Raw genomic sequence first — 16,211 nt, 5'->3', positions numbered from 1 at the left:
AACAGGCTCGCTTGCACCCAGTGTGTCACACAGCACTGACTGGCTTTCTGGGTGGCTGGCTGTACACTGCTGCACTGTGGGTCCCTCCCCACCCCGGCGTGGAGGCGGTTTATATATAGTCTTCCACAGAAGGTCAGAACGGATTCCCTTACAGTTTAGTGGACACCACCCCCTCCTCACCAACCATCACACACACACACACACACACACACACACACACACACACACACACACACACACACACACACACACACACACACACACACACACACACACACACACACACACACTTCATCCCCCTTGCACACTCCTCAGGAATAACTCCGTAGTTATTGCACAAACAGATGTAGAGAAACAAACGAAAAAGTGACACCCGAGAACCACCAACAGGTGACAAGCCCCCTTCAACACAGCAACAGTCGCTCGCTTTTTGCTGCGACGGTTCTTTCAGAGTTTGACTATAGCTATTTCCATGGCTATTTGGGAGATTCGATGTCTTGGCAAAAAAAACCCACACAGAACAAGTTCAAGCAGGTCTGCTAAGTTTCAGAAGCCAAAGTTGAAACAGATAGCAGCCATTGATATAACTTCCAGGCAAACACACTAGTCTGGTGCTTGTGAATCGTTGCTTCTTTGGATCTAGGTTAAGGCTGAGATCTTTGCCTGTAAATAAAGCATCGTGAGAGCTTTATGGCTTTGAACAGCTGTGGGCCCACCCAGCACCCATCATGTCGGAACGCAGCATGAAAACAGCGTTATCCTAGCATGCTTAGCTCAACCGGGCACTGTGCTGAACTAGCAAGAATTCTCCCGCACAACAGACTAATTAAAATCCCGGAAACTATTTTGGACAACTCGCAAGCGTTTTACACCCCAGGTACAACAAATAGTTTCCTCGAAACTGGCGATCTTAAAACGGAAATCACCTGTTTAGACCTCATGCGCTCAGACCACAGAAGAAGGTCGCCCAGAGGCTTTGCTGACTAGGTAACGGAGTTGTGTCGGTTATGGAGATGAAAACAAACACGATGCATTCGACAAGCCTTCCCTGTTCTCTACTAAGTTATTGCCGACCGCTATCTTACCCAGTTTAATGTTCTGCTGGTACGTTCCAGTGACACTGGTCATCTATTTAGACTCCCGACAGGAATACAGGGACAAACACTGGTCCACTGCTCCCTAAAACCTTTACCAGCAACAAAGAGCTACTACGACAGTGGGCCAAAGTTTGCTAGTTAGCGGGACACTGGCTAACCAGCTGCCACTTAAAAGTATGGAGGAAAAACAACACGTGTAGACAACATGGACAACAACAGGTGAAGGGACCAAGACCAGCACCGTGTAGCTTAGCAGTGAGAGAAGCTCACCAAAGCGTGAGATTGGACATGCGACACAGCGAGAGCTGGGAAAAAGCTACTTGCTGGGGCAGCTCCCTAACTGAGATTGCTCCTAATAATAGCACTGTTGCGCTACAAGATAGCTAGCTAACTAGCAAGCACGTTAGCCGTAGACATGACAGTAAGTGTCTGTTCAAAACAACTCAAAATAAAGTAAACCTTTTCGTACACTGCCAAACAGTACAGTGGTAGTTCAATTTCTTATTCAATGTTAACGCCGAATAGACGTAAACAGAGGCATTTTACGACTCTAAACAGTCATCCTGTCTCTAACTTACCTGCACACACGCTCCGCACTGGCAGCACTGATCAAAGTCACGTGACACACCACAGTCTGCGGAAGCCATGAGTCCAACACCGCCCCCTTCGATGCGGGTGAGTCACTAGTCAAAACTGTGGGCATAATATTAATTGTGTCGACGTTTTTAAGACACATACTGGAATAACATATTAAATCAATTTTATTGAACAGAACCTTGGCACTTAAAACGAGAGGGAAGCGCGAAAGAAAATATAAACTATAGTCAAGACCTGACACTGTTATTTTCACGGACTTTCAACAGAGGGCGATGTGTGATCATCATTCTTTTGCCAACTTGAAATAGTACAGTGAAGAAGAGACGCCTGCCTGCTGATGGATGTTTACTTTTGTTGATTAAGAGACGCACGGGGATGTAATAGAAAGGTTTTTTCTTTGAGGGTTTTCCTGAACATCTGTAGATGTCACCACGTAGGTATGTTTCTCGTTCATATTTTCCTATCACGAAAGGCAAAACTACCGGAAACTAAAGGAACTTTTCATACTGTGGTGTACCGGGCAGTGAGTGGTGGAAATCCCATACCACGCCGCTTTGTTGGCCTTCTGTAGTTATTACGATCAGAAAAGCACTTGAGAGATGGTCTGGGGTTAACCAGGCGAGGGCAGACTCTGCCCAACAGAGGCGCACACAGTCATTCTATGTCTGAAGACATCACATCTTATATTTTCTCTCAAGAAGAGAAACACTACTTGAATCAAATGTTTACTTTTTGCTGAACATGCTTGAAGAGATGTGTTTAGCCTACAAAGTGGGCTCATGCCCCCTATTTGTTGTGATTGTTTGGAAATATATTGCAATGAACTGGTCAAAGATCACAACAGAACCACACAAAGAGACAACACGCTTATTTATGACAGGCAAAGACCTGCTAATTAATTAACAATAACAGGGACCAATTTCCAATTGGCAAAATAATTATGCAGAAGAATGATTTCTTAATTTCTTAAGTGAGTTTGACTGCTGTAATAATAACGATTTATATTTGTATAGCACAATTTCATATAAAGCATAGGCCTACAGCTCAAAGTGCTTAACAAATAGAAAAATATGTGCTGTGTGGATGTGAAGTGACAAGGCTTTGCACATTAATCTTTTTTTTTGTCATGTCCTATCCAGGATGCTTGAAATAAGCTGAGAGGGAAACCATGTCTGATCAAGAAGACGCGCAACGTACTAAGCATTGCGTTGGCAAGAGAGAGGACATCATTCGGGCCAAGCGGTTGGTGATGCCGGTGGATGGCAGGGACATACTGGTTCTCTACCATGAGGGAGAATTCCATGCTCTGGATGTGCGCTGCTACCGTAAGGACAGATTTCCACTGCTCCTTCTGGGCCCCTGCATCATACTATACTGTACTAGGAGCCGGATTAACACACAGGCTAGATATGGCTGCAGTGATGCTGCTGTCTATATAAATTTGGGGGGGGGGGTTACTGGAACCTGAAGCCTAGGGGCCCCATGCCATCCTAATCCGGCCTTGTGTATTATTAAAGGAGAATTTCGGCCAATTTTGAAAGTTGCAGTATTGCTCATGCCACCCTTGACTTGAAACAACACAGCATTTTTTTATTCAATCTTTTCTGAGGTCCTGGCCATTCTAATGGGAGCATGGCTTTGTTTATATTTTGTAAAAAAAATTAAAAAAAGTGTAAAAGTGTCCACATATTATACTAAAACTTACTACTGTTCTGTAAGGTGTCTGCTGATAACTTTTGGGATGATATTTGAGGTATGTCAAGATGGTTGTTTCAAAACAAACCATGCCCCCATTAGAATGACTTAGGTTTCTGAAAGGGCTGAACAAAAAAAAACGACACGTCGTCAGGTACTGACAAGTCAATTGTAACGTGATCAATGGCCACGTTCGTGATGGTGCATTGCTTCGCAGTCTGTGCAGCGCAGTACGTATGAGCAATGTGAAATGATGATGCATTGTGGTTGCATTGAGATGGCAAAGTGTGCATGCGCACTGCACAGCAATGCACCCTCACGAACGCGGTCATTGGAACCACATTATGAAATTGGCCAGAATTCTCCTTTCATAATATTATAGTACTTGTTTTTGCATGGTTAGACTGACCATTAGCCGTTATTACATGAATAGCGGACGGTCTTTGATCAGGATATCTAAGGACAGTTTTCAGTCAGTGCATCACAGTAAAAATAAGCCTAGACAGAAGAATGCTTTGCTCTGAGTATAAACCAAGGTATCATTTAGATGTCGAGACTTCACATTTTCTAATAAATACCTAAATGAATGGGAATCCTTTTTTAAGCTTGTCGTAAAAAAAATATATTTGACTCCCACCAGTTTTAAGAAACCTATTAAAGAAGTTTAATAAGGAACACAAATATCCTTTATGGGTGTGCTGCTCACATTCACACTTTCTCATTATTTTCCCATTTTACTGTGTGATTGGCTTAGATGCAGGAGGGCCTCTGCAGAATGCAGACATTGAGGTGAGCACGTCCTCTTTTCCACAACTCTGTAAGAGATACATTTCTAATGGAGTTATCTTGTCTGATTCAATTGATCTACTCAAGAATTGTCAAAATACTTCCCGGTGTAATTACTCTAGCTACATTCTTTGTCTTCTCTTAAAGGTGCACTGTGTGATATTTTGAGTAATTTATTTCCAGAATGCATGCTGCCCATTTACAAATGTTCCCTATTTCATAAAAAAGCTTACCACCACCATCAAATTCTAAGTATTCATTATGACTGGGAAAATTGCACACTTCTGACATGGAAAGGGGGCTCTTCTCCATTATCCGCCATTTTTAATTTCCAGAAAGATAGTTGTAGCTGATGCAGCTAATGAGCAGGTTAGTTGTAAAACCTACTCCGACCACCATCCTACACAGTGCATCTTTTGCAATATTGTGGTTTTCCCTCTCCCTTTTTGTTATTATTTTCACTTGTAATATTACATTGTAATGCACACTTCAACAACACTTGACAACACTTGTGGCCCCTAGGAGACTTTTTTGTCCACCGCACCTCGTCAGGATATTATGTTTGAAATGTCTTTTTCTTGAACTTTCATCTGTCTAAATGTGTGTGCAAATGTTAACCTGTCTGCAATGTGCATGTTTATTATGTGAATTATTTGTAAGTTACATTACTTGACAACTTAATTTCCCCTTGAGATCAACAAAGTAACTCCACTCTACCGTGTAACTTCAGGAATTCGGTGGACGACTCTGCATTGTGTGCCCCTGGCACAAGTACAAGATCACTCTGTCCGAGGGAGAAGGACTATACCAGTCTGTGGATCCCACAGTCAGGCCCCCCCGCCCAGGGCCCTGGCGCTCCAAGGGTGTGAAACAGAGGGTACACCCCGTTTCCGAAAGCGATGGCTACGTCTACGTTACCATGAACACTTCTGCTGAGCCAATCGAATCGGACTTCTATCAGACAGAGAGGTTCCGGACTACAACTGCTAAAACGTAACACAACCAAAGAAAAGGTGACAATAGCATACAATCGGTGATGTTCAAAGTTTTTATTTTCTGTTATTTTTTAAGTTACATTCTGTGTAATTTATGAGATAACAGTCTAAATGTAAATATCATTCTGCAGTATCGGGGGTTGTGTGGACGGTTGTCTGTTGACTTGTTGAGTCTTGTTTTTGTTATAATTGAATCAGCTGGTCAGTTAAATGCTGATTTGATTACTGATGTCTACTTTTCTCCTAAAATTTCTCTTATGCCTTGAATCTCTGGCTGTATCTCAAAGTCAAGGATCCTGGCATTGTTAGGACGTGAAACGCCCAGTTATCGGATACTCCGAGGAATTAGCCAAAGAGTATCCGATAACTGGGCGTTTCACTTCCTAGCAAGCCCAGGATCCTTGACTTTGAGATAGAGTCTCTGGCATGCATGTCATTTCTGCCTGTAGCCTCTGTCTTATGGTTGAGTCATGAACACTAGTAGTGTTTAGAATGTACACACATCCAATTAAACAGGTGCTGGATTTAACATAATCATCAAAGATAGATCCGCACACTGTTGCTTCTCCCAGTTTATTATACACAACGACTGTTTCTCAGTGTCAGGTGCTTTAGCCTTGCGAGGACATGAAATGGCTAGTGATTGGATGCTCCACAGAGTTCACTGGGCGTTTCATGTCCTAGCAAGGCTAGAACACTTGACATTGAGAAATAGTGGACGACTCTCGACCTCACATGGTCTTCGGCAGATGCATCGGTGTGCGGTTCTTCCGTACCCTTAATGAACTTAACACTTTGACCCTGCACACTGCCCAAATGAATAGGATGTGTGTGGGATCTGACTAGGACTGGGACTCTTTCTTTTCTGAGCCATGAACAGTGCCATTTCTTGAGGTAATTGAGACCTCCAGTCAATGAGATATTGTTCTGTGTTCTTTTCTGACTTCTTGAATTCACTGTTTTTGGGATAATTCTAGTCAGCCAGCAGCCACTGTTGGGAATGTGCATCAGTGCATTATGCGTTCTCTATTTGTGGATAAGGGCTCTCACCGTGTTTTGCTGAAGTCCTAAAGATTTGGAAATGTCTTTGTAACATTTTCCAGACTGAGGCATGTGAATTACTTTTATTCCAATTGGCTTCTGAATTTGATTGATCACTGCATGAGATCATGGGTTTAATCATATTACTGCTTACTGCTTTACCTTGTGAGAAAGGTTCTATTTAAATCAGGGGTGGGGAACCTTTTTCATTCCAAGGGCCACTTCAAATTCATCCAAGGGCCGTTAAAGTCCTCAGAGGGCCGTACTATGAACACGAACCAGGGTTTTCCCCTTCACTTTAGGCATATATTGAAGGCACCTTTTAAACAAATACCACCTTCTCTAGGTTCCCTGAATATAACTTAATTGTATTGCAAATGCATTTTCTAAGATTCCTGTACAAAATATGTCATATTTCATGTGAAGCTGAATAACATTACAATTATATCGGGGGCCAGATAAAACGGCACATATACAGTAGGTTCACCACCGCTGATTTAAATGATTTCTTGATTTGAATGGTCTGTTAGGTATCAGGACCAAAGTGCTGTGGGTGTGGCCACAATAATATGAATAATCAGTTATCTCATCATTTAACAAAAGGGGCAATTACTTTTTCACTCTGGATCATTAAGGTTTGGACGGCATTTTTCTGTTCACAAATAAAACAAAATGATCACAAACTGCATTTTATGTTTACTTACTCGGGTTTTCCTTCTTTAATATAAAACTTTGTTTGATGATCTGGAAAAGTTAAGCGTGACAAAGGTGCAAAAACAGTGAAAAATCAGTCAGGGGGCAAACACTGTTACACAGTACTGTATCAAGTTCAGGTTCAAGTTTATTTGTCCCCAAAGGGGAAATTAGGTTAGTAGCAGGTATTTAAAACATTAAGGACAGACAACAACTATAGGCTAATAACAAAAACAACACAACATAAAGCCAGGGACCTGGGGTCAACACAGCACATGGACATAAGACTGGGACCAATGTACAGCCTTAAAAATCAATAAAATGAAAACAGATATGAAGTAAGAGGATAAAATAACTAGACTGCCTGTGCAGTCGCCTTCGACTGCTTAAGGTATATCCCCGAAACGCGACGCTTCCAGTCCCCAATCATTCCTACCACTCCCGTCCACCTTTTCATGAACGTTTATGATAAATACAAAATATAAAATAAATATATTTAATATCTATACATAGATCAATGACGTGCATAGGCTTAAAACCAAATGACTATTGTGAAAATTAAGGAAAAAATGGGGCAAATGGTAACACTGTTTTAATGGTTCACTATTACAGTGGATATACCACATTAGGTACAGTGTAATAACCAGTGTAACAATATTTAATACCACGTCATACCAGTGTGACACCATGTACCAATTTTGTACTTATATCATGTAGGCTATTTGTGTGTAAGTGGTATTACATGGTATTGCATATTTGTACACTGGTATTACACTAGTATTACATGGTATTACATATTGTTACACTGGTTATTACACTGTACCTGGTATTGCCTATTTTTACACTGGTATTACACTAGTATTACATGGTATTACATATTGTTACACTGGTTATTACACTGTAGGCCTACCTGATATGGTAGATTCACTGAAATGATGAACCATTAAATTAAGGAGTTACCGGGCAAATCAATCCACCCAGTCAGAAGTTATGGGCCAAATAAAAATTCCACCATTTTGAAAGTGTTGACCTCCAAACTCGAATCAGTTCATGAACCTACCCTGCAGCATTCACACACCAAATCTGGGACAAATCCATCCACCCGGTCAGAAGTAATGGGCCAAACAAAAATTCGCCATCTTGAATTCGGCCATCTTGAAATTGTTGACCACCAAACTCGAATCAGTTCATGAACCTACCCTAGAACATTCACACAACAAATCTGGGACAAATCCATCCACCTGGTCAGAAGTTATGGACCAAACAAAAATTCGGCCATCTTGAATTCGGCCATCTTGAAAGTGTTAACCTCCAAACTGTAATCAGTTCATGAACCTACCTTAGAACATTCACACACCAAATCTGGGACAAATCCATCCACCCGGTCAGAAGTTATGGACCAAACAAAAAATTCGGCCATCTTGAATTCGGCCATCTTGAAAGTGTTAACCTCCAAACTGTAATCAGTTCATGAACCCACCCTAGAGCATTCACACACCAAATCTGGGACAAATCCATCCACCCGGTCAGAAGTAATGGGCCAAACAAAAATTCGGCCATCTTGAATTCGGCCATCTTGAAATTGTTGACCTCCAAACCCGAATCAGTTCATGAACCTACCCTAGAGCATTCACACACCAAATCTGGGACAAATCCATCCACCCGGTCAGAAGTAATGGGCCAAACAAAAATTCGACAAATCCAAACATCCGTTCAAAAGTTATCGCGTTAACACGAAAGACCTTACGCGGCGGCGGACGTGGTGGACGTGGCGGACGCGGCGGACGCGGCGGACGCGGCGGGCGCGGCGGCGGTGCACGCAAAACCATTACATCCCCGACGCTCCGCGTTTCGGGGATATAATGAGTTAAAAGGCCAGATCAAGACATGGAGATTAAAATACCAGCCCAATGTGCAAAACATGCAAGGATGTAAAGTGCAGGAGGAAGCATTAATTGTGCAAGTTCAACATATTATTATACTTATAGCTGTGCAAATAAAGGAGCATTTGTAACGTTTAGTCCTTTGGGTGGGAACTCCTAAACATTCTGCCTGATGACAGATGTTCAAACTTCCCATACAGAGAGAGGGTGATCCACACACAGTCTAAAATTGCAAGCAATTGGCAAACCCCAACTCCCATTGTCATTGTGTAGGCTAGTGACAATAGGCCCAAAAAGGCCTTCGTTTTCGAGATACCCCAACCGGAGGTAGAACAAAACCCAATAATGTTTTTCCTCATCTCTAAGGTGTCCCATACATGAAAATGATTCTTGGCCAAAGTGATTTTAATGCTAAGCCTAAAAATTTTACACATTTCCATATGCACCTCCAAACAAAAAAAGCACCCAAAATGGGACTTCTCCGTATGGGAGTAGATATACAAAAAATCATGCAGAAAATTACCAGAAGCTCTGAGAGCTTTGAGAATTGGTATGCCTGTGCCCAGGGGCTACCTGCACCAGATAGAAGTGGTTGAATCTGACCATCTGGATGTATGAAGGAGATATAGGCATTTAATCACACACCTAAAATAGGCGGAAAATGAAAAAAAGTGATATTTATACAGAATGTCATCATTTACATTGTAATTGCTTTGTCAGGGAATGTCATATGCACACATATGATATCTTGACGGAAAGGTGAGATTGTTCTGAATCCAGCAATACCTCATATGTATATCTTTTCTGAATATTAAAGATGGCATATCGTTCAATGTATGAGGTGGCCAGAATGAAAAAAATCGAAAAGGAGTTACAGGACCTATTTCAATACACTTTAGTGGTGACAGGAATGCTCACAATTGTATTACAGTATATTACTTATCATTTCTTGCATATTGTTAAGCTGGAAAATGCAGTGACTCCACCTACTTCCAATGCCTTGCAACTAGCTCATCAGAATATTGCATCACGCCTTTCAGGTAGATATGATAGAGGAAGGGGAAATAGAGTGGATGTTATTCAGTTTGTTCAGATATCTTTTATCTTCCACAAAGTGGAGCTCTCCATTTCTTCTTCTTCTGAAAGAGCCAGCTTTCCTTATCAGTCTTTCAAGACACCCAATACCCCCTCTTCATTGTGCTCCCTCCCCAGCACACCACTGCACAGAAAAGGACACATACTGACTTCAGCAGCCTCATAGAACATATTAAGGAGTTATAGCAGACAAGTATAGCCAATAGTACTTTTTTGTAAACTGCATCTTTGGCTGACCTGTCCAGTTTGTTGTCTTGTTATACCCTGAAATACTTAGAGGTGCTTACAATCTCCACTTCATCAACCTCAATGGGGCACCTAAGTCACGCCCTTCTACTTCCGATCCGTGGGGCTGGAGCGCTCAAAATTTTGAATGCGAGTTAATGGAGCGAGTCAAGCTAAATCCTCATCCCGTTTGGCATGTGCTCCGGATTTCACATATGATGACAGTGAATTTGAAAGGTTTAGATTTGCGTTGTAAGACCACTCATTTTCGACACGCAAGAAATGTTATTTTAGCTTTTGTGCAAAACTGTGTTAGAGACTACACGTGCGCCTCGCATAGGCCTATCTGACGTGAACCGAGGCACAGCCAACCCTACCGCTGCACCGTGGCTTAAGTGGCTGCACGTCGGACATGCGACATCTGTTGTGTAGTCCAAATAATTACATATTTTTGCACACACACAACTCAAAAATCGCTTGCCAAGTGAAGTCAACAAGCACACCATTGGTTGTTATTAATTCTGAGGCACAGCATATGTCTGATCGACGGGGAAATGCGAGGTGGGTCGGAAAATAGCTTTGATCAGTCCATTACAGCCCAGTCAAAAGTGTTTGCGTTCCCAGCCCCACAAGCCGCCCGGAAGGGGTGGAGACTTAGGTGCCCCATGGAGATTGGTTGGAGAGCGGGCTTAGACCTCAACACTAAGACCAAGCAGATGAAGGTGGACTTTTGGAGATGTAGGTGCATTACACCACTGCAAAGCCCTGTACTCCTGTATTCCCTCCTGCCTTAATACAGCCTACAATTGTATTATCATCCAAGAATGTCTGCATGTGGTATGTGCCTGTGTTGTAAATATGTTAAAGGCCAACTTCCGATAAAACTCAGTTTTACTCACTCCTTTCGAAGATCGGACGGTCACCCCAAGTTAAACTCACTTGCAAGGCTCTCATAGCGGTGCGTCAACTCTCCTGGCTGTGTTTCCCGGTGTTTCCCAATTTACATAAATAATGCAGAGAAACGAGCGAATCACGAAAGCTTTTCTGTGTTTCGTCACGTCGAAAGAAGGCGTTGCCCACAAAGGTTTATATCGACCCATTTATCTAAAAACATGTCCAGTAATTTTTTTCTGCTTGTTTTCAAAACAAGCAACGTCTGGTGGCCCGAAACATAGCTTAGCTTAGCTATCAGCTGGTTGCTACTCTCAGGTACACACACAGCACAAAGCCTCATACATAAAGCCTGCTCACTCTGGTTGCTCCGTGCCTGCAGCTCGCCTAGGGGTCGCTGTCGAAAGAGCACAGCCCTGAATGGAGCCTGCACGCCTCCGTTGGCGCCCCTATAGTGCAGTACCACCCGGGGAAGTGGCGACTCTGTTTCCCATTACATTCTCTCCTAGAACTGGAGGACTGAGCCAATCAGAGACGCGTTTCTTCGAGAGCAGGAGGAGTGAGCCAATCAGAGATGCATTTCCACGAGAAACACGGAACACTCTCTCGTTTCTCCACAAGCCACCTTGCCAGCTTGCAAAAACGTCTTGAAACAAAGCAACCAGAACGTTTTTAAAAACAGGACCAACGCGTAACACATTCAATAACAATTGGGAACACGGCAATATTAATTAAATGACGTTGAGAGGCCATCTTTAAGTCCGATGTCTACAAAGTGAACAGGAGAGGAGGGAGCACAGTTCCCTAGGCTGCTGTAGTACCACATACTATAGTGTCCAAGAGGCAATCTTTCAGTTTGACAAACTGTGGCCACTCTGTTAGGTAGTCCCTGATCAAGTGCACAAGGAGGGCATCCAAACCCAGGAGCCTCTCTCCCAATGGAGGGTTGGATGTTGTAGAAAGCGCTGGAAAAGTAAAGGAACATGACTATATGTCCTGTGCAATAGGTATGTGATGGCATCATCCACTCCAACCTTCTCCTGGTATGAAAACTGTACTAGATCCAGTGCATGACTTACTGCAGTCTGAGTGTATGTAACAGCATTGTCTTCATGCTGTGTGAAGGGAGGGCCTCCCGGTTGAAGTCGTTTATCTCTCAGCCACTTCAGCACCACAATTCTTAAGCAGTCTTGGTGATGTCCTATCCAGTTAATGGGCTTTAACCAGGTCTGCTGTGAGTATAGAGAGGAGGGAGGGAGGAGGTGCTGGGTGGTGGTAGTGTGATAAATAAAGACTGCTCCTGGAAGGAGCAATGATTTATGTTTACATACAAATGGTAAATGGTATATTACCAAAGCCTGACAGCAGGAAGCAAAGGCAATGTATTTAATGAGCCTACTGTAATAAACAGGGAGGGGAAGCAAACATATTCAGTGAATTCAAAAGTTCATAGATCCACGCACAGCTTCTTCATTAAGTTCACTCAGTCATTACCTGACATCACTCAGGTGTGGCTTAATACCATCATGTAGGAGCGGGAAAGGATCTGCACACTGCTTGCAAAAGACTTAATTTATTTGGAGCAACGTTTCGCTCATAGATCTAAAGAGGTTTTTTGATTTGGCACCTGCTGATGCTTTTCTGCTGGATGTGCGCGCTTTCCACTACACTCTTAATACCATCATGTCACATGTTAGTGAATTGAATTCAGTGAATTATTTGTTTCATAGCTTTTGTTTTAAATTGATTAATCCACTTTCTGCCATTGATTGTTAGTGAAGTCATAAAGCACCATATCTGTAGCCTACTGGTGACATTTCACTTAACCTATCCATGTCATCTGATGACTATATGGCTGGATTGACCAAGTAAAGAACTATGATGTCTCACACTTTTCTTCATCCAGTAGCAGATCGTTTTATTTTTACAATTTAATTTTGGCAAATAGGAGGAAAGGTAAGGCCAGGGTATGTTTGTTAAACTAAGGGAAATAACAGTGTGTCAAATACACTAGACTTCAATCCAGCAACCACATCATATTCTACAGCTAAGCAAATGGTTTGGCTGGACCTGGAAGAAAGGGCCAACCAAAGTGCAAGTCAGAAGTGTAATGACGTTATCTATCCTGGTCCATTTGCTAAATGTAGGCTTAATACAATTAATTGGGAACAAGGCATCGAAGGTAGACCACACTTGGCATTCCTTTATGTGCCATGATCAAGACCCCTCAACTGAAATCCTCTCAGGGGTACCAAGGTTCTGTGCTAGGCCCCCCTGTCTTTGCCATCTTTATCTCATCTCACTGGGCAATGTTGTCCACTCACCCTGCTCCCTGCTATGTTGGATGATAAACACCTGTCTGTCCACCGAGATAACTCCATAGTTTCTGCGTGTACACTACAAACGTTTCAGAACATCTCTTTCACCTCTAGATGTCTAATTACCTTTGTACCATTTCAATGTCTACAACTTGAATTACAATAAATAGTTGGGAAAAATAGGGTGTTAGAATGCTCTAATGCATTGTCTTGGTTCCGCCTTTTTCCAATGTCTATGCATCTATCTGCCTGTCTCTCAGACCTGGCCACATGGATGAAGCAACACCACCATCATCTGCCATTATATCAAGCAAGGCATGAGGTCAACCACAGAAAACGCTACATAAACCTGGGTGTTATTATTTATGACTGCTCATCTTTTCTGAAAAAAACGCTTAAATTACTGATGCTCTTTTGCACTGTTCAATATACAGAAAATCAGACTGTACCTGACCCAATATGCAACTCAGGTTCTGTACCTTGAGTGCAATTCTCTCCTGGAAGGAACTGTTTCATTTTATCTGAGGCTGCACTAAAACGTAATGTTGCTTCGCAATACTGTAACACCAACAGTCTGGCCTTGGCCTCTGACAAGGTAATCCCAATGGTCTGACAAGTTACCAGCTGATACAAGAGTTTGGTCATCCCCCTCAACTTTTAAGAAGCTGAAAACACACATATCACACATATCATACACATATCTTCTAGGAGTATTTATCTTCATGCTCAACTCTTATAACCCTATATACAGTATAAGCCTGCACTCTGTATTTTCCACACACACTGAATGTAGCCATTGGATAAAAGAGTCAGGGAAATGTAATGAACTTAAATTCCCTATACTGACCAGATCTAGACAGGGTGCGATGGCATTTAGTCATTAAGCAAAATGCTGGAACCAGCTTCCTGTCCAAATTAGAACTGCCCCGATAGTATCTTATTTTAAAAAGAAATGTGAAAAGGTTTATTCTCGTCTGCCTTAAGTGATACAGTACAGTACACAATGCATTCTTTCTTCTCTTTTCTCTTTCTCTAATCGTTAGGACATTGAATGGCAATTTTGTATCATGATGTACTTTGATTGATTGATCGATTTTATTGATTTAGGTTCATCAATGCCATTACGATACCTGTATACATCAGTGGTATGTTGGTGCAGTGTATCTCTGGTACGCTTTATCATTGTAAGGAAGTTTTAAGAACAAATATCCTCATAGCATATAGTTCCTTCACTGTGTTGTATTGGTTAATAACATTATACTTAAATATATACCAGCCTTCAGAGCACCACTACGGTTAATTAATGAACCAGTCTTTGAACTTTTATATCTATGGAATGGACTGGTTCATTTTCTTTCTTCTTTGGACACATTATGTATTGAACGATGTACCATCATCAATGTTGAGAATATATAAACATATTAGGTAATGATAGATTCAGCACAATCTCATCTTTTCCAGCTTTACAATAGCCTACAGATGCAAGAAATATAAATATATAAATATATATATAGCTGGCTCTTTCATGGGAGAAGAACTGGAGAGCTTCACTTCGTGGAAGATAAAAGATCTCTGAACAAATTGAATAACATCCACTCTATTTCCCCTTCCTCTATCATATCTACCTGAAAGGAGTGATGCAATATTCTGATGAGCTAGTTGCAAGGCATTGGAAGTAGGTGGAGTCACTGCATTTTCCAGCTTAACAATACCTACAGATGTGCAAGAAATGATATATATACTGTATACGTATATATATACACTAGTGATAAATATATTTTCACCCTAATCTGATTCTTCATTCAAGCATAATCTATAGCACCACACACTAATAATAAGTTTATTTGAAGTAATATAACCTACTGTAATACAATTGTGAGCATTCCTGTCACCACTTAAGTGCATTGAAATAGGTCCTGTAACTGGCTTTCGATTTTTTTTTCATTCTGGGCACCTCATACATTGAATGATATGCCATCTTTAATATTCAGAAAATATATACATATGATGTATTGCTGGATTCAGAACAATCTCACCTTTCCATCAAGATATCATATGTGTGCATATGACATGCCCTGACAAAGCAATTACAATGTAAATGATGACATTCTGTATAAATATCACTTTTTTTCATTTTCCGCCTATTTTAGGTGTGTGATTAAATGCCTATATCTCCTTCATACATCAAGATGGTCCAATACAACCACTTCTATCTGGTGCAGGTAGCCCCTGGGCACAATCATACCAATTCTCAAAGCTCTCAGAGCTTCTGGTAATTTTCTGCATGTTTTTTTGTATATCTACTCCCATACGGAGAAGTCCCATTTTGGGTGCTTTTTTTGTTTGGAGGTGCATATGGAAATGTGTGAAATTTTTAGGCTTAGCATTAAAATCACTTTGGCCAAGAATCATTTTCATGTATGGGACACCTTAGAGATGCGGAAAAACATTATTGGGTTTTGTTCTACCTCCGGTTGGGGTGTCTCAAAATTTTGAGGCCATTGTCACTAGCCTAGTGACACAGCACCCACACCACACAAGTGTTCACTGCACACAAGGAAATTGCATGTATGCCTCACCCGTGCAAGGGGGCAGCCCCCAATGGCGCCCCAAGGAAAGTGGTATATACGGTATTGCTGACATTTAGGAGGAAGCGGAAGTTGTCTGTGCGCCACCAATAGGTCTAGAGGATTATGCAGAAAAAGTGGAAAGACTGGATGCATAAAAACTGGACTGATAGACCCTTAAGGTCAGATTAGACTTCAGCAACTGCGAGCGTGAGAAGTCGCGTGGGAGTGGCCACGAACCAATTTTGTATTCATGCATCTGCGAGCTCTGCGAGGTCCGAGGTCTCGTTGCCAGCCACATTTGAAATTGCGCGATTAGGCTACTTTC

General features: G+C 41.8%; 2 protein-coding genes across 7 annotated transcripts in view; one reads left to right on the top strand and one right to left on the bottom strand.

Moving 5' to 3' along the window:
- LOC134443897 (ubiquitin-associated protein 2-like) overlaps positions 1-1,800 on the bottom strand; it is a 33,461-nt gene extending 31,661 nt beyond the window's left edge. Inside the window, exon 1 of the mRNA XM_063193431.1 lies at positions 1,676-1,800. Coding sequence (XP_063049501.1) covers positions 1,676-1,800 — 125 coding nt within the window. The remainder of the gene's footprint in view (positions 1-1,675) is intronic.
- Positions 302-5,470, top strand: LOC134445786 (Rieske domain-containing protein). 6 transcript variants are annotated; one of them, XM_063194855.1, is made up of 4 exons: positions 302-877; positions 2,834-3,019; positions 4,144-4,178; positions 4,906-5,470. In XM_063194855.1, exons 2-4 carry the CDS (start codon positions 2,863-2,865, stop codon positions 5,170-5,172), a joined length of 459 nt encoding a protein of 152 aa, XP_063050925.1. In that variant the 5' UTR covers positions 302-877; positions 2,834-2,862; the 3' UTR covers positions 5,173-5,470. The 6 variants fall into 6 exon arrangements, with proteins under 6 accessions (XP_063050925.1, XP_063050927.1, XP_063050924.1 ...); XM_063194857.1 differs by lacking the exon at positions 302-877 and adding an exon at positions 932-1,104; XM_063194854.1 differs by lacking the exon at positions 302-877 and adding an exon at positions 1,091-1,316.
- Positions 5,471-16,211: the final 10,741 nt, after the last annotated feature.

Source organism: Engraulis encrasicolus, chromosome 3 (genome assembly GCF_034702125.1).
Source record: "Engraulis encrasicolus isolate BLACKSEA-1 chromosome 3, IST_EnEncr_1.0, whole genome shotgun sequence".
In the NCBI taxonomy this organism is placed as follows: domain Eukaryota; kingdom Metazoa; phylum Chordata; class Actinopteri; order Clupeiformes; family Engraulidae; genus Engraulis; species Engraulis encrasicolus.
This window is presented reverse-complemented; position numbering and strand designations above follow the sequence as displayed.

What these genes read in the sequence shown, in the direction of transcription:
- LOC134445786 (XM_063194855.1), top strand. Translation starts at nt 2,863, where the DNA reads ATGTCTGATCAAGAAGACGCGCAACGTACTAAGCATTGCGTTGGCAAG. An exon ending in TCTGGATGTGCGCTGCTACC is followed by an intron (nt 3,020 to 4,143) that starts GTAAGGACAGAT and finishes TGATTGGCTTAG; the next exon opens with ATGCAGGAGGGCCTCTGCAG. An exon ending in TGCAGAATGCAGACATTGAG is followed by an intron (nt 4,179 to 4,905) that starts GTGAGCACGTCC and finishes GTGTAACTTCAG; the next exon opens with GAATTCGGTGGACGACTCTG.